Source organism: Lytechinus pictus, chromosome 13 (genome assembly GCF_037042905.1).
Source record: "Lytechinus pictus isolate F3 Inbred chromosome 13, Lp3.0, whole genome shotgun sequence".
Lineage (NCBI taxonomy): Eukaryota > Metazoa > Echinodermata > Echinoidea > Temnopleuroida > Toxopneustidae > Lytechinus > Lytechinus pictus.
The window spans coordinates 7,686,823-7,708,575 of record NC_087257.1 but is presented as its reverse complement, the minus strand read 5'-3'; the positions used below and the strand labels follow the sequence as shown (position 1 = coordinate 7,708,575).

Genomic DNA, 21,753 nt, shown 5'->3' with positions numbered 1-21,753 from the left:
TTAGCTGGTCATTGTGTTTTCAGCCGAATCCTCTGGGGGACGGAGTGAAAAGAGTGATGTCATGATACCCTATAGTCGGGATGCCCTCTTAGATTGCGGGTTCAATTTTTAAAGGTCTCAGAGCCGTGCGGCGACTGTTTAACAATTTATCAGAAGTCTGATCGTGCCAATGCCTCGATCAGCCTAAGCGATGTATTAAAGGATACATTTAGGACAAAGATAGCCTTACACCTTCGATTTGAATTGGTCCAGGAAACAATTTCCACATCGATTTGATCAACCACTTATCATAAAGATATCTCTTTCTGTTGCTGTTGTTTTTATTTATTTATTTCATTATCATTTCAGAGAGCAAATCTTCCCGACGCATTTTATCACACTGCTAAGAATGTTACTGTTGTTGACACCTTTAGCAGTTTAACACCCGAATACGCACACATTAGTTATTCCCATGGGTTTGGGTAGGGCAAAACACTATACTGGTACAACCTATGCCACAAAATAACTGGTCGGTTGGCCCTCTGAAGTGGTCGGTCTCAACTCTCGAACCACTTTCTCTTTGGCAAGCAAAGGGGATTTTGAAGAGACAGAGTTTTAAGAGAATTAAAATTAAAAAGAACACTAAGACATTGCATTCGCGGTCGTACGATTTTCTGGATTCAACATCAGAAAGATGGATGGCCATTTTTGTTTTGATCCCTACCTCTACAAAGTTACGTCATTTTACTTTATGTTCTTTAAAATCAATATCATCCCCTCATTTAACTTCTGTCAAAACTCTATTTATAATGTTAGGAATGAAACGTCTGTCATATCTCACTCTGTGCACAAATAACAAAGAACGTCTATTTTAGTTGTGAATGATTTGAAATGAAAACAAAAACGGCAAAGGGTTTTTGAAGTAAATTTTGCAAAGCGTTAGTACAATATGTCGCTTGGCTTCCATTGGCATCTAAATAGCATGTACCATACGATGTATTTCCTGATGTTTTACTATTTTAATCAATGTAACTTTTTGACTGCTTGACAGTGGTTGAAAAATTAATTTAAAGTTGTAATTACAAAATTGCAGATAAATTCTAAAATTGATATCGTGCCTCTCTATTATCTGTTATTCCTCGTTCTCTCCACCCCCTCTCATATACTCTCCCCTTTCCCATGCATCTCATGCTGCCTAGTTACGTCTCTCTCTCTCTAGTCTCATTTCTTATTTGTTCTCACCCACCCACCCCTCCCCTCTCTCCCGAGAGATCTAGTTCAACTAATAGACGAAAGTAAAAGATCAGGAATCGCCCCTGGAGCCACTCGATTTGAGGCTCATATTCATCGCGTGAAACAGAGAAACAGAATGAAAAATTGTAAGACAGGATGAACGAAAAATCGTGACTAAAATGAAACCTAGGGCAGGCAGAATCTTGACAGCCCAGGCGCTTTTTTTTCTGAATTTGAGTCCTTTGACAAATCCTGTCTGATTTCGATCATTTCTCCAGGGATCCACATTTCAGGAATTACTCAATAATTTTTTTTCTCTTTAGTTCCCCCTTTCTCTCCCTCTCAGTATTTCTCTATTTTCAATTTCTCTTTTCCCCTCTCCCATTCCTGTATCTCTATATCTCTTTTCCTTTGTATCTCTCTCCGTTTTCTCTCTTTACCTCGCTATATCCATGATCTCTAGCTCTTCATTATTTTGTGCCTCCCTCATCTTCACCCTCCCTCGCTGCACCTCCCCCCCCCCTCTCTCTCTCTCTCTCTCTCTTTCTTAAACCTCTTTTAATTCACTCGTTATCCTATTCAAACTCTAATACCTCTATAACAAAATCGATCGATTGTCGAATGTGACGAATTCTCTCGTATAAGAGGATCCGCATCTGCCAGAAAACGAGCTCATGAATTGATATCGTATTCTTTCCGTCGTTCAGTGTGAAGGCTCATTGAGGATCTGTTGCACTCACTGCTGGCCATCGAAGCAGTCTTAATGGCGTCCGTGGGCATGATGGAGGTGGATTGATGTCTGTATTTAAAAAGGCGAGACAGCAACACCGTCTGTGTCAGATAAAAAGGTGGTTTTAGCTCAGCGATGTAAGGAGGATTCGAGAACAGAGTTTGTCAAATGCCCGCAATGACAAAGCCTACAGAGAAGACTTTGTCGAAAAGTGGTGAATCAAAGCAGAAATTTGGTCCTTGATTCTGGTCACGCGATCAATCTTTTCATTAGCCCTGAAACCAGGACAAAACTGCTGTTCCGGTTCACCAATTTAGACAAAAACTTCTTAATTCTAATTATTTTGCCATTATTGTAATATTAAAAATAATATTCCGCATTTTTTACACATCGTAACGACGTCTCTAAGCGCTTTACGGATATATATCATTACCCCCAGTCAACGGATCCTTGCATGCCCGCATACAACGTATGCACCTTCTCCACTCCCTGGGGAGCATTCCAACAAGAGTTCCAAGACTCAATTGCTAGACATACCACGTAGGCTTTCGCATCCTGGATTGACGCCTTGCCAAAGGACGCTAGGCCATGGTGGAAATCGAACTCACGACCCTCTGATTACAAGGTGAGAGTCAGAACCGCTACACCACGGCGCTTGTGACCGGCAATTGACAATACCTTTACTATGTTGTTGCATGCCCCGTACATCGGAGAGCAAACAATCCTTATTAGGGACATACAATGTGGGAACGCGAGAACGTCAATACTACTATACAGTGCGTCCCACAAAAAACGAAACCGATATTTAGCGATGATTTATCATAACTTAATCATAAATACAAAAGACAAATGACCTACCAATGTAAAGCTTAGAATTTTCTCTTTCATCTTTAATTACTTTCATTAATCCTCATTCACGCATGAGTGAGCAAAAACAATTTGAAGAAAGGATACCAAAAACTCATTTGGCGGGGGGTATCTGAATTTCAAAAAGAAAATTACATGACTAAAAAGTTCAATATCTGCTCTTTCATTTGATACCTTAATCACAGAAAATGGTCAAGAAGTAAAAACGTTCTGTTCCCACGAAACAATGCTTGCATTTTCATTATTTCATTGAATAAACGTGTTTTCACCGGTTTCCAACAGAAGCTATCGCACGGTTAGCTAACTCAATGTCGCCTCTACACATTAGGAAAGTCCTCCACCCGTATTTGCCCCCTTTGTGACTCTTATGATGAGACAGTAGAACACTTTGTCGGATCATGCTCCTCTCTTGGTTACCTCCGCCAAAACTTTATACGCAGAGTCGAGGAGTGTCTCATCGACCACCCAGATTACATGGACTTGTATACAGTTGTTGATCCACACCAATTTTCCTGTGCTACCCTATTAACCAATCAACCTGGTCTCCCTTCCGAAGTGAATAATAGTTTGCTCCTCAAATCTTTCTTTTTTCTACATAAAATTCATGACCACCGCTCCAACCTGATGTTGAATCCCTAACTTATCAGACTGGAATTTATATATTCGTTTCTGAGAATCTCCAAAACAGTGGATGGATCACCTATAGAGAGAGAGGTTAACAAAAGACTTAATGCATAGCTGATCGTCAACAAAACGGAGTGTCGAGTAGTGAGTTTGGACCATAGCCTGTAAAACCTCTTCATTTTAAGAAATTATTGAAATTCAAGCCTTATTTCAAATATCCAGAACTTTGTTATTTCTTGACCAATTTTTGTAATTGAGGTATCAAATTAAAGAGCAGATATTGACCTTTTTTAAAAACGTGGTTTTCGTTTTGAAACCCAGATACAGCCCGCCAAGTGACTTGTTGGTATTCCCTCTTCAAATTGGGTTTGCTCACTCATGCGTGAATGAGAAATAATCTAGGTAATTTCAGATGAAAGAAGAGACTTAAGCTTTAAAATGGTTAGTAGACTTGTTAAGAGGTTGAACGCTGCATTTTTTAGTACAAGTGTCCCACTTGGCACAAATGTTCCTTGAGTCAAAAGAAAAAGATTCATCCAAAGAGACACGCTGTCTCTATGCAAATAAGCAAGTAATTTGAATAAATTTGCATATTATGTCGTTTAGTGAAAACAAGTATTTAAGAGTATATATTTAACCAGAACTGCTCCAAAATTGGAAACAAAGACTTAGGGTAAGAAAGGGAAGAAAATTGTCATAAAATGATTGGGATATCCTTGTTTACTATTACCTAATTTACATGAATTGTGCAAATTATAATTTAAAACAGAGTATTTGTTTCATGAAACCTGAAATGTTTTATAAATAACAGCAACATTCTACAGGAAAGAGAATATATTAGCAAAAACATAGATATGCTTCATGACAGTACTAGTGTCTTAATTTGCTTAGAAAGAGGGAAAATAAGCCAAAATGTATTACGTGATATTGCGCTAAAACGAGGCCAAAACAAACCTCTATGTCACAGTCACACTCACGAATCCGCTATAAAGCGATCAATGGTATGTCATTCGAGATAACACAATCCCAACACAACAGCTTCCATCGGCTTCTCGTATTGCTTTTGTTGGTGTGTCTGCCACAACGTGATATATGGTATATACGGGCAAATGCATTTTGGTATCGGTAAAACACCATTTGTTTTATTTGTTTCTAGTTTGTTTCTCTTGAAAAATTTAGAGGTGACACTGCTTTGTAGGTTACTTTAATGAAGCTCTGGCACATCAAAAATATAAACACATGAGTCATGACGAATGTACCCCACCTCAATCCATATTTTAACTTGGAAAAAAGAAAGAGAAGGCATTGTTTTATATCGCATGGAAATAAGTCCCTGTATATACATGACGGGGCCTGTCGAAGTTGCCCCACCCTTTATTTTGTTTTGACAATATATATTGAAAATATCGTCTAAATGAAACCCTCATCTGGAAAAGGGCACTTATTAACAGCAGCATCTACATTATATAGAGGAGGCCCTGGCACTGGGAAACGTGGGCTGAAGCACCCGCAAGATTTTCGGGAGGGGGGGGGGTGCTACGTGTATTATTCTTCATAGACAGACCCCTTGGAATTCCGGCAGATGTGACAAAACGAAAACAAGAAGTTACCAAAATAACCTTCATTTTGTAGTGCAATCCTTTTTGTTTCTGTTTTATTTATTTTTTTTTTTTTATTTATTTATTTATTTATTTTTTTTTTTTTGCTTGTTAAATTTATTGGGACCAAAATGACCTTCATTTTTTATTTAACCTTTTTTGCTTTTCAAATTTTCATCAGCACCCCCTGTAAAAATCGTTCACAGTGCCCAGGAGGAGGCATTGTTCTAGTGCACAGGCTATATAAATAAGAAATTCAGGCAAATTAAACCCTACTTCTAAGGGGGCTTTTTCCCCATCCCTTTCCATATTTTGACTATATTGAAATATTTCATGTGTTTGTAGCCCCCACGGTGGCAAAAAAAGGCGTCTTTAACACCTAGTAAAGCAAGGTTTAGTTTTATGGAACCTCTGTTTAATAAGATAGAGGAGACGTTGCTCTGTCGATTTCATGTTATTAAGTTCATTAGATCCTATTCCACAAAGGGGCTGCCTGTTGAAAGTATCACATCTCATTCCGCATTGACTCTATGTTTAAACTAGCGTCTTTTTGGAACTGTCAATTGGGGCAAAACGTCATTTTTTCTACATGGAAAAGCCACTTCCATTTTTTTTTCATTGATTTTTTTTTTAACATAAAGGGTACACTCTGCCTGTCTGCAAGTTACAGGTAGAGAAAATCCGGCACATTGAAGCATATCCAACATTGTATGCCTGTCGAAGTACCCCCTCCCCACAATTCTTTATATTATTTTAGGTAAATATAGGAAGCATCATTTCACAAGTTGCATGTAGAAAATTCATGGTACAGAGCGTACCTTCATGGTTCCCCACTCCTTTCCATACTGCACTTGTTAAACCCCCTTTGGGGCCAAAAACATTCCTCTTACTTTTTAACATTTACCATGGCTAGCTAATGTATATAGTCAAGGCACCTTTTCCAATGGAACATCTTCATATTTTGTATTACATTACAAGAATATAGTGGAAAATGTATTAATACCCATCTAAATGAAATAATACATGTTACGAACAATTGATGCGTGCTCGTGTACTAGAAATGCCATGGGGGCTCCCATTGGGAAAGGCTTTGATGTTCCAAATGCTAATGTAACCACTGGTTACATGCTCTACTGGTTACTAACCAGTAGAGTAGGGTCTTCTATTTCTTATCCAAGAGAACATTACGTATTGAAGTGGTTTTACAGTGTAGCAGAATTTGCAGAAATGTAATTAATAAGATAATTAGTCGTGCAACTTCTTTTAGGTCTCGATGGGGAGAGGATTTAATTTGTTAGGATTTTTCTTTACTTAATCCTTATGCCTCCTTTATCTTAGGACGTTAATGAAAATAGAAGCTGATTTAATTTTCAGCAAAAGCGCTCCTTTTATAGAATAATATAGTATAAGGAAAGTGATGGGGCTACTTTGACAAGCAACGTAAAATAGTAAAGGGTTTATAGGCTTCAATGTACCAGGACGCCTTTTAATGCAACCTTTAGAACAATGTATCCTCTGTCTTTTTTCAAAAGATCGGTGGAAATTATAGCGATAATTTCGAATAAAAAATTATATAACTCTTGTTATTGAGAAAGGGTGTGGAATACCTTCGACAGGCTCCCAATGGGGTTAGGCTTTCGTTACCAGAACGTTGTTGCATGTAAAATGCATAGCATTTTTTTATGTTTCTCCATGCATAACAAGAAATAAATTGACTGAATATAATGTTACATATAATACAAAGTAGGAACTATTAAAGCATAAATAAGAAAATGTTTGAAGTGCAGAGTTCCTTAAATAACATCGTTTGTAATTCATTTGACTAACATGGCTAAAAATACGCATTCACAGAAACCAGAACAAAAATTAATTCAATACTAAAACTACAATAATACCCTTTTCCGTCTTTTTCTAATTTTACCAAGAGCAGAGGAGGTTTCATAAATATAAAAGTTGTTTTGCTAATTGTGGCATCGCAGCGTTTTAAGAAAATATGAAAGTTTCAGATTATGGACTCTAAAACTCTAAAATTTTCTTTAACTTTGGGACCAATTTTTGCAAATATAATCCCATGTATATGTTAGAAGAGAACCAATTTAGTTGATACAAGCGATTAAATAACACTGTCTGGAACTATATAGTAATACCAATTGCATGATATGAAAAGTTGTGTAGTTCTGCACCCAACAAACTATTTCTATCTGTATTTACTTGTCTCTTCATGTCATATTGAACTTTAGTTTTAATTGTGCCAGAATTTTAATTGGGAATCCGGTATAAACTGCGAAAATTAGCCATTTTATGTTTGCATAATTTGCATAATGTATGATAATTTATGCAAAATTTATACATAATTTATGCAATTTAGACGACAATATGGATGGATAAACGGCTCGTTGATAAATGTTTTCTTTTCCTCCATCCATAGAACGTTAGTACTGATTAAAATGCCTCATTTTTTACACTACTCATGGAATTAGTATAGGTAAACTCATTAATATGTATTTATGGTAATAAGTGGTCATTTGCATAGATGTAGTGAATTCTTTGTGCCCGAATACTTTATAATAACCCTATTTAACACATATATCATTATTTATTAAGTTTAGATCATTTAAAATCAGACAAAGGCTTAATATCTATTAATAGTACTAATTTGCATAATTTATGCAAAATATGCACTGAATATCACAAACAAATCAATTTAACGCAAATATTGAAAATTACAAAGATATAGTTTTTCCATGTATAGTTTCTTTTCCTTTCATCATCATTAGATTGTCACGAGTAAGACATGTTTTACTATTAAAGCGGTTTTTCTAATGTTCAGAGCATTTTGCATTTTTATGCATAAATTATGGTAATTAGGGATTATTTGCATATTTTAAACAAATTCGTTTGTCCAATGTCTTTCCCAGACCCTAAGACACATTTCTACCATTCATTATTTACATATCACATTTTTTGATACGTTTATTCAATTCAGATTATCCAGAATCATTTGAAAAAGGGGCACTTTCGATTGAAAATGTGTATAATTTATGCAAATTAGGTAATGAAATGTATGGTTACTGCATTTTTTTTTCATTAGTTTTCTTTTGCTACTTCCACAAACGCTTTGCATCAAATTTGACATGTCTATGAAGTAGCTTTACATTTTTACAAGTGTTTTTAGTAAATTACTAATTTTAGAGGCTAATTTACATAATTTATGCTTATCATGGTTAATTTGCATAGATGCAGGGTGTCTCTTTGGATAAAAATTTTCCAATGGGTTCAATGAATATACATGCCAAGAGGCACATTTTTACAAAAAAATGCAGCATTCACCCCTTTTTTGCAGTTTACAAGTCTACAGGTAGGTCATTTGTCTACAGTACTTGTGATTAAGTTATAATATATCATCGATAAATCTCGGTTTCGTTTTTTGTGGGACGCACTGTAGAATTCAATCGAGCATACACATTTTTTTTCATGTATGTGATTTACTAAATTTAGACGAGGGTTGCGTTGCCTTGTTCCTTACCCTATTTTTTTCTGAATAACGACCTAAAAATGCAGAAGACAGACAACGGTATCGTTGACGCATGCGCGGAAGAAGAATGGATATGGTTGATCAGTTTTGTTCCATATTATTGACGTATTTAGCGTTTGTGTGAAATTTCTCGTCCTGTAACGCAACTGTCATATTGTCTAATTAACGTTTGAAGTAACTGGGCAACACAAAGTATTTCTTTTAATAGAAATATGAAAAGAAAAAAAAATGAATGTGTAATCTGCGTTGTGTTATATTCAAAGTGTTGTGCATTTTAATTTTTTTTTTTTTAGCAATCCTAGGAATTTATTTTCAATGTAGATCGATCTTTATTTTCCAAAATGGGACTGATGTATGCTAGGAATACATCACGTTAAATCATCTTTGTTGAATTTTCTTCTAATTATACTGTTGTGAACTGTATAAGTACGAAAATCTTTCTTAAAATATATTGTTTATGAAGTTGATTTTCTTACAATGTTCATAAATTCAGCCTTCTACTATAAGACTACTTATACAGATTTATTTCTTTACGAGTGTCTGTAAGTAAAGTAATTCACGATGAGGAAATCTAAATATACATTCCCGGAAATGAAAAGAAATAGATGTTTGCATTTATTAAATACTTCACCACATGGGTACGAACCACAAGGAAATAGAACCCTACTTCGTGGAAAAATGACAGAATGGCTAAACTATTTAAAGTGTAGTGAAATGTTATGCCGACTGTACAATTGACATTGGACTGTAGGATGTTAGCATTGGATGATGGCCAAGTCTTTTCCAAAAACGTGAACTTATATATCATATTTTTGTTTTCCCCTTCTCCCTTCTCTCCCTCTTCCTTTCTGTCTCTCTTCCTCCCCTCTCTATCTCTCTCTTTTCCAATACTGAATACCCGATACAGATATTTGTCAACGACAGCATTCAAGCCTGGCGAGGGATTGCAGTCAACTGGACAGTTATAGTAAATATTTTGCAATACCTAACAGTGTATCCGGATTCCTATTCTTGGAAGGAAGAATTAATGAGTGATCGCCCTCACTAATTGGACGATATATTTTGTTATGGACACAAATCATTTTGTCTTGGAGATTCATCGATGACAACAGGATTGGCTGCTATATCTTGAAAATTGCAGATTCGGTGTACAAGCATTCAGGAATGTGAGGGCAGAAGAATACGTCCAGAAAGCAGGGGGGGGGGCAGACGAAATTATTCCATCGAGTGACATTTGTTTACGTTAGGTGACAAATCGGGGGTTTGACAAAGCCCAGAAAATGCGATCGAGGCGTGATCATGAACCAAAGATATCGTAATCGTCTGAGTATTCTCTTTCCAAAAGTAGCCGCGCCGGAAGACTATACGCGACTGCGTATCATCGCAGGGATCTTTCGCCTCTCACAATTCATTCTGATGCCTGCAGGCTCCACATGGGCAGAGCTCTTTCGCGCGATTTTTTAATGAGAGAAGTGCCGTCTGTCTTCAAATATCGTCTGCGATGACAACAGCGAAGGCTAATCTCATTCTCCGTTTGCTCTAATTGAATGATTCTCTCCGCTTTGATCACATTTGAATGTGGAGTTAACTCGATTCGCTACGACGCGGTATTTATTTTTCAGAAGGGCGAAATGTGACTTAACGAAATCTTAACAACTAATAAACGACTGCAAAATCAAGGAAACGAACGAGCGGCGGCAACGCTTAAGCCGTGTTTTTGAGGCTGTGATAACTTTGTGGATTTACCAAAAGACTTTCAGACGGATTTGTATTTGTATATGGAAAGCTATTGACTGATTTTCAGCATGTCTTGCCGTTTATTCCCAGTAAAAAGAAGACCAAAGCTTACTATAGCGCTTCAAATTACTTTCTTCGACTTGGCGTTGGTGTGTTACATTTGTTTCTATTGAGTTGATCACAGACGCGGCTGTTTTCTTCATCGAGCTAAATCAAGCTTAGAATTGGAATACGCATCAGTTTATCTGTTTTATTCATGAAAATGGGTAAAATCTAGCTGTCATAATCACTGCGGAGTTTTGAAGATTTGTAAAAGGTTACCTTTCAAATATGTCTTTTTGATAAATTTGCAATGAAAATTCATGAATGTCAATGAGTTATTTTCGCGTTTTGGAAGCATGTGGCGATGCTTTTGATAATTACATCTTAGACAAACGGTCGTCTTGTCAGACACAAGTACAATTTTAATGCTTAACGTTCAGTGACAAGGATTATGAATGCTTATTACCAACTAAGATATAACTTTTGTTGAAAAGTGCTTTTGAAGCCGTTTATTTAACAAAACGGATTAATTGGAAATATACTTTAAAAGAGGAGGTGCGCGACAACATCCGACATTCGCAGGAAATCTGCTCCAATCGTCAGCTCGGTGCTTTGTAAGACGAGAAGTTTTATCTGGATAGTCAACTCGTCCCACAACAGCACAATGTCGCTTAATCAATACGAGCCGGGTGTCCACTCGTTCGACATGAACGCAACGTACAGACTAATAGGTGGAAGCACTTCTACCCAAGACAATCAAGGTTTAGGAGTGTTGGTGTATGATGTAGGTGGGACAAGTCCATCCGTTGTGATCAACCGAGGGGCTAATGCTTCCTGTCCAGAGTTTGGTGAAGCTTGGAAGTGGGCGCCGGTTGTTTGGAATTGGTTCAATATCCTTCGACTGAGTCTGACCCTTGCTGGGATCATGGGAAACTCGTTGGTGATTATAATACACAGTAAGTCGCAGAGTGTGCGCGGTACAGACCGGCTGATAGCAGGACTGGCAGTAGCTGATCTTCTATGTTCCGTGTTCTTCACGCCAATCCCTAGTGCATCCAGGTTGTCGAACAATTGGTTGGGTAACATCTACTGTAAGTTTGTCTTCTCCAATGTTCTCGTTTGGATTCCATTCATAGCGTCGATGTACACTCTATGCATGATATCGCTCGAACGCTTTTTCGCTATCGTCTACCCGTTCGTATATCGTGCAAAGATAACCCCTTCCCGTATCAAGTATGTCTTCATTCCTATATGGGTGCTAGCATTTAGCGTGAACATAGGTAGCTTCGTTGTCAACATGGTGCATCCAGTATCGTGCGTTTGTGTCGTCCATTTTCCGAACCATATTGGTAAGATGATGCAAGGTGTTCTCCTGTTCATCACCGAATACGTCATCCCGATTGGCATCATGCTCTTCGCGCACGTCAGGACGATACGGGAGTTACACACCGAGGCACGTGCCCTCAAAGACAATCGCATGGATTCCTCAAGGATAACCCTCAATCTGCTTCAAGCGCGGGAAAGGGTCCTTCAAATGCTCTTTGTCGTGGTAATGACGTTCATAATCTGCTGGACTCCGGACCAGCTGTGTTATCTCTTTTACAGTATCGGTATACTTGACGAGGACTTCCTCCACAGCCGGCTCTACATGGCGTTTATCCTCCTGGCCTATGTTAATTCTTGTGCCAACCCCTTCATATATACAGCCAGGAACCCAGAGTTTCGGCACGCCCTGAAGGTGTTGTTCAAGAAGGCTGCGAGGGTGCAGCAGGTCTTCAACACCTCAGAGTGGGTGCATGATAGAACTGATGATATCATGAACGAGGTTGGGAATGGGACTGTAGTCGAAAGTAGGGTATGATGTTAAACTTAAAGAAAAAACCTATTAGTCTATCATCCAGGCCTGAAATAACTTATCATAATTTCAGCATGAATTATTCCTATTTTTGTAACAAAATTATATTGGATTCATTTTTTCATATGCTGCAATGTTACGTGATATTTCTATGTTCTTTTGTACGTTTATTTTGCCGGTAAGATAAGATCGCCAGGAACGTAAAGGTTATGTCGATATTTTTTTTTTCCTGTGTGGTAACTTTAACTTTGGTTGAATGTTATTGCTCGGATCCAGCTCCATCGTTTTGTGAGAAATAACAAAATGTAGGCAAGAAATGTTCATTAAGATTTGAACAAAGAACTGACAAGAAGAATTGTTTATTAAACCAAGTTTCTGCTTTGTGGTGACTTTAAAAACATTATTCAAAATATCCTCTCACTTTTAGCCACAGTTCTAATATCAGTAAGTTTGACTCTTTTTTTCGTTTCTGTTTCCATGTACATTTCCTTAATTAAAGTTTGAAAAACGAAACGAATTATCCCTTACCATTCTTAATGAATGCATGTAGGCTATAAAGCAGTGATATTATAATACTTCATATGAACGCCCCTCCCCCCCCCCCCCCTTGATACATACACCTTTATTTTACAAACTGAAATCAGATTCTGTGAAAACCACCAACAATAGCAGTTTCCATACAGCAAAGAAGATCCCAAGATCCTGCACATGGCCCCTCCCCAACTACAAAAAATCTTCTACAACCCCTGCAAGTAATCTTATTCGTAGCCACCAGCAAGACAAGGAAAACCATGGGAAAGTCGCATCGGCGCGATTGATACCATTAACAAAACCATTCTAAGATTTCCAAGAGATGACAGTCTAGACCTGGACATTCGATAGGTTGGGCATGTCGCGTTGAACTTCAGCATCTGCCCCTTCAAGTGATGCGACTGAAAGGGTAGACGCAAAAGTCAATATAGTATGAAAGGGATTCCGTCCAAGGCAATCTGTGTTTATGACTTCAATCTATGTTACTAAATATCAACCGTGTGTTGTTATGATCCAAAGGCTTCTTTATGTCGGCTCATTGCATCTGGTTAGGATTTCGTTTTGATGAAGGAATACGAGATCGGTTCAGACACTTGGAAAAATCTTCCGGTGGGATCAAATTAAATATTGACTACAAAACGTTATACAAATTCTCTCCTTACAGTTTGATTTTGTGATTTTTTTTTCACACTTACTGTTAATACTCTTTTCGACTGGCGTTCGGCGAAGGTTGTATGCAGTTCTTTGGAGAAACAGCATGGTTTAACACATTATTTTTAAAAAGTCAAATACTGATTCCATCAATAGTTGGAACAAAATACCAATATTAACCATGTTAACAAATATGTTTATCAAAGAAATTTGACTAAGTCACCCCCTGTATTAGAACTACCGGTTTGGCTCTAGCAAACCAGAAAGCCACCCCCCCCCCCTCCTCAATAGTAAGCCATTGTAGGTCAATTCCAGCAGTATCGGCTCGATAACCATGTTAGTAATGCGATGAACCCTGATATTCATCAGTTATTAATGCGAAATCCATGAATACCATGTACTCTCCAAGTTACAGAGCATCAATAAATTGGGAACCAAATTATTGGGGTTTTTCCAGGTCAGCATTCTGCAATGGTCTGCGTTTGAATGTACCATGTGTACGGTGGTTCGGGTGGGTGTTCCAGAATGAATTAAATAAACATAATTACCATCGCCATATTTGTTGAACCATCCATCCATCTGTTGCTATGTAATTCATCTATGTAATTTTGGGTATGAACAGCCGATAGTTTTCACAAGATGCATGCACAAACCCTCGGAGGCTCGTTCAAATGCCAATGTGTCTCATTCTGCTGTTTTAGCGACCGTGTACGTTCCGCCCAATCTAATGTCTTTAATAATGTGATCGGGATATAAATTATCTTCGTCAGGTTCATCGGTCACAGGACCATGATCTAGAAGAAGAAATTAACTGAGGTTAATAAACCCAGGAATGTCAGGGGTTTGCCGTATGTTGCCATTTTCTTGAGGACATTGACATTGAAACGATGATGGCATGATGACTCGTAAAATTCTACACAGATCTTAAAGATCGTGTAAGCCATCTTTGAATGTGATGTCTTTTTTCGTTTTATTAATCAATGGACAGACAGAAACGATGGAGATCAATGTCCTTAAGGTCAAATAGATTTACATCATTGTAATCATTGCAAGGTTGATAGTAGGTAAGATTTCTTTCATGTATTCGAGTTAAAGTACTAGTACACTGTACGGTGATATTGTAAACAGTTTATAATGTTCAGCCACCCTGGTTAAACATACCGGGTAAAAAAGAACTTGGCAAGTGCGTAAAAAGATAAGCACAGAAAAAAAGAGATCACAATGAGCCACGGCGTAATATGTGAATAGTTCCACTGTCCACTTAAAAAAATCGCGGGAAAGAAACCGAGGTCAATCAGCAACGATCAGATACGTGCGAAGTCGAACGTATCTGAAGATGCATTCATGTACTATAAAAAGGGAGAAAAGAAAGGGCTTTATATATATCCCCCACCCTCCTCGATGTACTATTTAGATGGCGCTTTTTTACATTGGCGGAAGGTATGAGATAAAAGAAATTGTAGGCACAAACACGTTAATTTCTTTGTTTGAACATTAAATGAAATAACGCCATGATTGCTATATACTGTATAATGGTGACTATGTTTGGCGCAAGCGCATGGATAGCATGTTTTACGTTTTTTGTGTCTGTTCTCTCCTAATAATGATACAGAATACCCCTACCACTGCTACAACCACCACTACTACTTCCACTACTACTACTACTACTACTACTACTACTACCACCACTACTACTACTACTACTACTACTACTACTACTACTACAACCAATATACTACTACTACTACTACTACTACTACTACCAATATAATACTACTACTACTACTACTACCAATACTACTACTACTACTACCTCCACCACTACTACTACTACTACTACCACCACCACCACCACCACCACTACTACTACTACTACTACTTCTACTACTGCTTCCATTCCCACTTCTATTTCTTCTATTATGCCTACTATTCCTTGGTTTTTTTTTTGTATGTACTACCCTTCTATTGCTCCTGATATTGTTGTAACTGCTCCTGGATCTTTTACTATACTAATAATAGTTCTACTGGCTGTTATATCATATTTTTAAATGACAAATAATATTTTTCCATTTAGAATCGCAAACTGCAAACTTTATCAAACAACACACTCACACACACATATATATATTTACAGGACACACACATTCATATAATCCAGTAATTGATCGGAGTATTAGCATGCCCTATCGGGGATTTACCGAATCTTAATATTAGCTTCGAAAATCTGTTTCTTCTTGCTTTTGATTGACAATGGAAAGAACGAATAGAGAAATCAAAATTTATTAGATTCGAATCTCTTTCCCGGATTTCATTCAATTTTGGAGAAAAATGAAATGATGGGCTTATATATTTATTGCGCCCCCCCCCCCCATATATCTTATTTCTCATGATTATTCTCTTGCATCGTATACACAACTTTAAAAAAGTCTCCCAAATCCTCCCACACGATATATTTGATTCTAAGCAGGCATTTTGGCTGTTGTTCAACAGGAGTGGGGGTTGAAGCAAGCCCCTCCCCCCCCCCCACCCCCTTGAGATCTCGACCGCACAAGCGCCGCGAAAATTTGCATGAGGGTGCGATGTAATCTACTACAAGGTTGTAATGCTTTTTTACCCGAAATAGTTACATTTCATTTGATATGAATATATAATACGAATTTAAGCATAAGTCATACTTTTCGCTAATATTCGCTTAGTAAAGCTCCAAGAGTGCTTATTTTGCTTCAAAATATTCTTTGTAGCATTTCTAAGTATTCTAACTACTGCGTTGGAAAAAAAAGTGTAAAAATCATTTTCTTATGAATCTTATTGTTTTATGAGTTATGTTATGTAATTTTTGTTACCCCTTTTCGCCAAATTTGTGTAAAGAGTCGACGAGCGGCGCGGTCGAAAGAAAATCGCGTGGCGGTATGGTAGGGAGAAATATCGAGGGGGTTGATTCCCCCCCCCCCCCCGGCGTTTTTAGGGGTAATATAAGTAGGTTAACTATAAAGGTAAACTTGGATGTTGCTAATTTGAACGTGACAAAACACGATCTAAAACAATATATAGGAACTTAAATGAACTTTCCACATCCCATAAATCCCAATATTTTACTAAAGGTGACCGGGTAGATGTGATTCTTTTGTTTGTACTTTTAGTTTCCGACTTCATGATAAACGAAAAGAAATAATAATAATAATAATAATAATAAACAGTTCTTGTATAGCGCATATCACAATTATGAATAATGTCTCTATGCGCTTCCAAAGGACTTGGATATTATTACCCCAGCTGTAGCTTGGCAGCCGTAATTACTAAGATTACAGCGCACACGCATTTCAAGGTATAAATTCCTGCCAGGTACCCATTCACATCACCTGGGTTGAGTGCAGCACAATGTGGATAAATTTCTTGCCGAAGGAAATTACGCCATGGCTGGGATTCGAACCCACAACCCTCTGTTTCAAAGTCCGGAGACTAATCCACTGGGCCACAACGCTCCACACAAATAGATAATTCTATAATAGTATACTGGAGAGAGTTACTTATGGCCCAAATCTTATGGATCCTATTTCTGTCTGTCTGGCCTGATATAATCACAAATGAAAGCTTAAGATGCCAGCGAAGGATTATTACGACTGATCACATTATCATACAAATTAAAGTAAAATCCCCTTTCTTTCCATTTTCTTTTATTATTTATTATTGGGGCAATAATTTCTTGTTTGATATTGTCTGTCGCGTATATATTCCTGTCTATCATTCTATAAAAAAGCTCCAAACATAATGCACGTGACGGAAATATCATAATGCTGTAATAATTCAGAATTTGCAGAATAATAACCTGTTCTAATTCCAACCCCCCCAAAAAATAAATGAAAGAAATAAATAAAAAACAAAACAAAAACAGACAAAACCCACTTAAGCCAGTAGAAGATTACTTTTCGTTTGCTGTGACCTTTATCTTATTGTACGTTTCCTTCTCCTCCCTATTCTTATGGGGTTTTTTTCTATCAAGACTACTACAGGTACTACTGCTGCTGCTACTACTACTACTACTACTACTGACGAGCCACACTAATAATAATAATAATAACAACAATGATATAATATAGGATTTGTATAGCGCACGTATCCACCTTGCTAGGTGCTCAAGGCGCTCCTATATTACCCCGGCTAAGCTAGTCTACCGTTTCTGGTGCGCACAGCTTTTTGAGGAATTACTTCCTGCCAGTACCCATTTACCTCACCTGGGTCGAGTGCAGCACAGTGTGGATAAATTTCTTGCTGAAGGAAAAAGCGCCATGGCTAGGATTCGAACCAACGACCCTCTGTTTGAAAGGCGAGAGTCAGAACCACTAGACCACGACGCGCCCACACCGATGATGATGATAATAATAATAATAATCATAATGATAATGCTGATGATAATAATAATACACTTCTACCTCTACTTCTGATATGAGTAAAATGAGTATCCATTAATATGTTCATGGGTAAAATGTATTTTGATTTTACTTCTTCTTGTTCTTCTTCTTATTATTCTTCCTCTTCGTCTTCTTCTTCTTCTCCTCCTTCTTCTTCTGTTTCTTCTTCTTATCATTATTATTGCAATTATAACTAATATTCTTAATATTATCATTACTATTAATGTTCTAAATTTTATCTTCACTATTATTATCATTGTTATTTCATTATCATTAGTATTGCTATTATTACTACAATTATCATCATTATTATCATTATTATTATTATCATTATTATTATTGGTGCTATCAGTAGCTTGAGTATGACAACTTTTAAAAGTTTATTACGTTTGCAATCATGTTTGCTTTGAAATTCATACAAAGACATAAGGTTGTACCTTATTTACATCTAAGCAATACTAGTATTATATTACAATCAGAAATGATTTTTAATTTGCCGTATAAATCTTATACTTGGTTGCTCCTGCTTATTTTAATACTCATTTGCCAAATACATGGAGGTGCGATGGCTCAGTCTTTAGATCGAGGGTTAACTTAACGTAATAGATAATTCATGTAATCACATTAAAAGTGTAATTCTTTAAAAAAAAATCACTAATTTGACTACTGCTACTACTCCTGCTTCTGCTATTATTACTTATATTTGTTATACATGTACTTCTTTAACATTTACTAAAAAATTCTCACTACTTCTACAAGCTCCTTTTTTCTTTTTTTTTTTGCTTGTCAATTTTTTTTTCTGGTACGAAATCCTTCATTTGTGATTGAAGACCTTTTTTTAATTTTTTTGCTTGTCAAATTTTTTGGCGGACGGTTTTGCCCCCCTGTGCAAAATCCTAGGTACGCCACTGCTACTACTACTACTACTATTACTACTACTACTACTACTTCTACTACTACTACTACTACTACTACTACTATTACTTCTACTGCTACTGCTACTACACTTACTACTACTTCTAATAATAATAATAATAATACTTCTACTACTACATCTACTACTACTACCACTACTAATTCTACTTCTACTGCTACTTCTTCTCCTACTACTACTACTACTACTACTACTACTACTACTTCTACTACTACTACTACTACTACTACTCCTACTACAACTACATATACTACTGCTACATCTACTACTACTACTTCTACTACTACTACTACTACTACTACTACTACTACTACTACTACTGTTGCGGCTGCTGCTGCTGCTGCTACTACTTCTACTACTACTATTACTACTACTTCTATTGTTAGCACCACTACTACTATTGCAACTATTACTACACTATTACTACTACTACTACTACTACTACTACTGCTGCTACTACTGCTTCTGCTACTACTACTACTGCAACTATTACTATACTATTACTACTACTACTACTACTGCTTCTGCTACTTCGACAAAGACAACGGCGAGGAGGAGGAGGACGACTACTACAACTGCTACTATTACGATCAGTGACGAATTTAGCTAGGTAGAATGTAATAAATTATTAGCACTGAGCAGTATAATTAATGCACAATTGTCGGCCCAACAAATTCATTTTGTCATATCCAGCTGGCTCCACCTTTCTATACTACTAGTAGTGACTACTCAAAGGCGGGGGGGGGGGACGTGCCCCCCCCCCCCTAAATTTGAGGTGGGGCGATCCCCCCTAAAAAAAAAATTAATAACCTTTTTTTTTTTTTTTTGCTCGTCAAAAATGTTGGTGGTACCCCCCCCTAAAATTTTGGGCTTCCGCCGCCAATGCTACTACTACTACTACTACCACTACTACAAGCAGTACTACTTCTTCTTCTTCTCCTCCTTTTTTTCATTTTCTCCTTCTTCTTCTTCTTCTACAAGTACAAGTACAAATGCTACCAGGGAATTATTAGTGAGAATTCATCCCTGCTACCATACTACTTCTACTATTAGTTGTACTACTACTACTACTACTACTACTACTACTACTACTACTACTACTGCTACTACTACTACTCCTACTACTACTACTAATACTACTACTACTGCTACTACTACTACTACTACTACTACTACTACTTCTACTACTACTACTACTACTACTACAACAACAACTACTAATACTACTACTACAAATACTACTATACCACTACCAATAAAACTGCTGCTACTACTACTACTAACACTAATAATACTACTACTACTACTACTGCTACTACTACTACTACTTGTAATGTTACTACTTCGTTATTTTAATGAAATCTTTAATATAATTTACAATGCAATGGATTTAAAAAATGCGTTTGGTTTTGCCTGGGAAACTTCGTAGTCACTGCCCCCCCCCCTCCCCGAAAAAAAGGAAAATTTTCTCAAGTGTCCCTGCAAACTTGTTCACAGCCCTATTTGGCCCCCAAATTGAAGTGATGCTACTTGATATTAAGCACTTGTCTCATGATATTTCCTTGAGCATGTCGAGAGATCCCTTAAGTAGGTGCAGCGAATGAAATATTAATGTCCTGTACATGAATTGAGTTGAATTGATATAATGTGTAGCACATGGATGGCGTCCGGCTATATTTATATACATATATATATATATATATATATATTTTTTTTTTTATTTTTATTTTTATTTTTATTTTTTAAGGGGCAAGAATTCAGGATGACATCATATCTTGATTAAATTACTGGGGTATTGTTGAGATATAAAATGTACGACCCCTGACCTATCTTTGATATAGCCCCATCTCCCGACCCTCTTTCAATTGCTTGAAAAAAATCTGTGACCCCCCCCCCCCCCCCTTATATAGTGCCGCCTCTGCAATGGAAGGCTGTGTGTACTGCATATCCATCTCACATTTCAGGGCCTCATCTTACAAAGAGTTCGGATTGATCCAATCAATCACACCTATGGAAAGCCAGCAACGTCAACATCTAAAATACATGTTTGTTCAAAATATTTTCTAGTTATGAGGTAAATTCATACATTAATTGTTTTCTTGACAATTCAGTATGCTTCTCTTTGTTTTCAATGGACATTGTGAAAATTTCCTAAAGAAAAAAAATTGTGACACTGATGGAATTCCATATAGAGTAACGATCGATTGGATCAATCGTAACTCTTTGTAAGATGGGGCCCAGATCTATCATTTGTTGTACTTGACAAAAATATGATGTGGACAATAATTTTGTGCGATAATTATACCAGAGGCCTAAGTGGTAATTGAATGCCACTCGTTAGGAGTGGGTGTTTGCATTTTGATTATTCAAGAGTTAAATAAAAGGTAGAGGTATATGACGTTTCTGCATTCTGTCCCATGAAATACCAAAAGAATTAAATTTATTTCGCTATGGAACCGAGAATATGAGCTATATAACTGTAATTATAATCATGCTACCACTACCACCAAAACTCTCCGTTTTGCTTAATGATCCATTGTTATGTGCAATAGAAATAAATATATTTAAGTAAAAAAAAAGAATTAGTATAAAATTGTGCAAGTTCTATGGTAATTACTCAAAGTTTGATTCATTCCTTGATTTGTTTTGTTTTAAATGCAAATGTTGGTTGGGTTCGTTTTTCTCCTTAAGTTGTGCAATATACTGTAAGACACTGGGGTGTAAACTCGACAGGTTAATTGTTGTCATAAGGGTGTCATGTCCAAAAGATCTTCATCGAGATGATTTTAAACTGCTTATTCGGTACAATATATTAAAGAGGGGAAATACGACCGCACTTTTGACATGTTTCTTGTGGTTGGTCAGATAGTCAAACGCACCACAGGTTGTATGTGCATTCGTCGTTGCATACGCACTTTTCGTGCGTAATAACGTAAAATGCACCCTATGGAAAGGACACGCACGCAAATTGTGAGAACGGGGTACGGACACAATTTACCCTGATGTATTCTGGCCCGTATGGCCAACC

At 37.1% G+C, this 21,753-nt stretch overlaps 1 protein-coding gene across 1 annotated transcript; it reads left to right on the top strand.

The window, feature by feature from the left end:
• The first annotated feature begins 9,585 nt into the window (after positions 1-9,585).
• On the top strand, positions 9,586-14,829 carry LOC129274467 (galanin receptor 2a-like). The gene has a single exon (XM_064108664.1). It carries the CDS (start codon positions 11,010-11,012, stop codon positions 12,204-12,206), a length of 1,197 nt encoding a protein of 398 aa, XP_063964734.1. The 5' UTR covers positions 9,586-11,009; the 3' UTR covers positions 12,207-14,829.
• The last annotated feature ends 6,924 nt before the right edge of the window (positions 14,830-21,753 follow it).

What these genes read in the sequence shown, in the direction of transcription:
- LOC129274467 (XM_064108664.1), top strand. Translation starts at nt 11,010, where the DNA reads ATGTCGCTTAATCAATACGAGCCGGGTGTCCACTCGTTCGACATGAAC.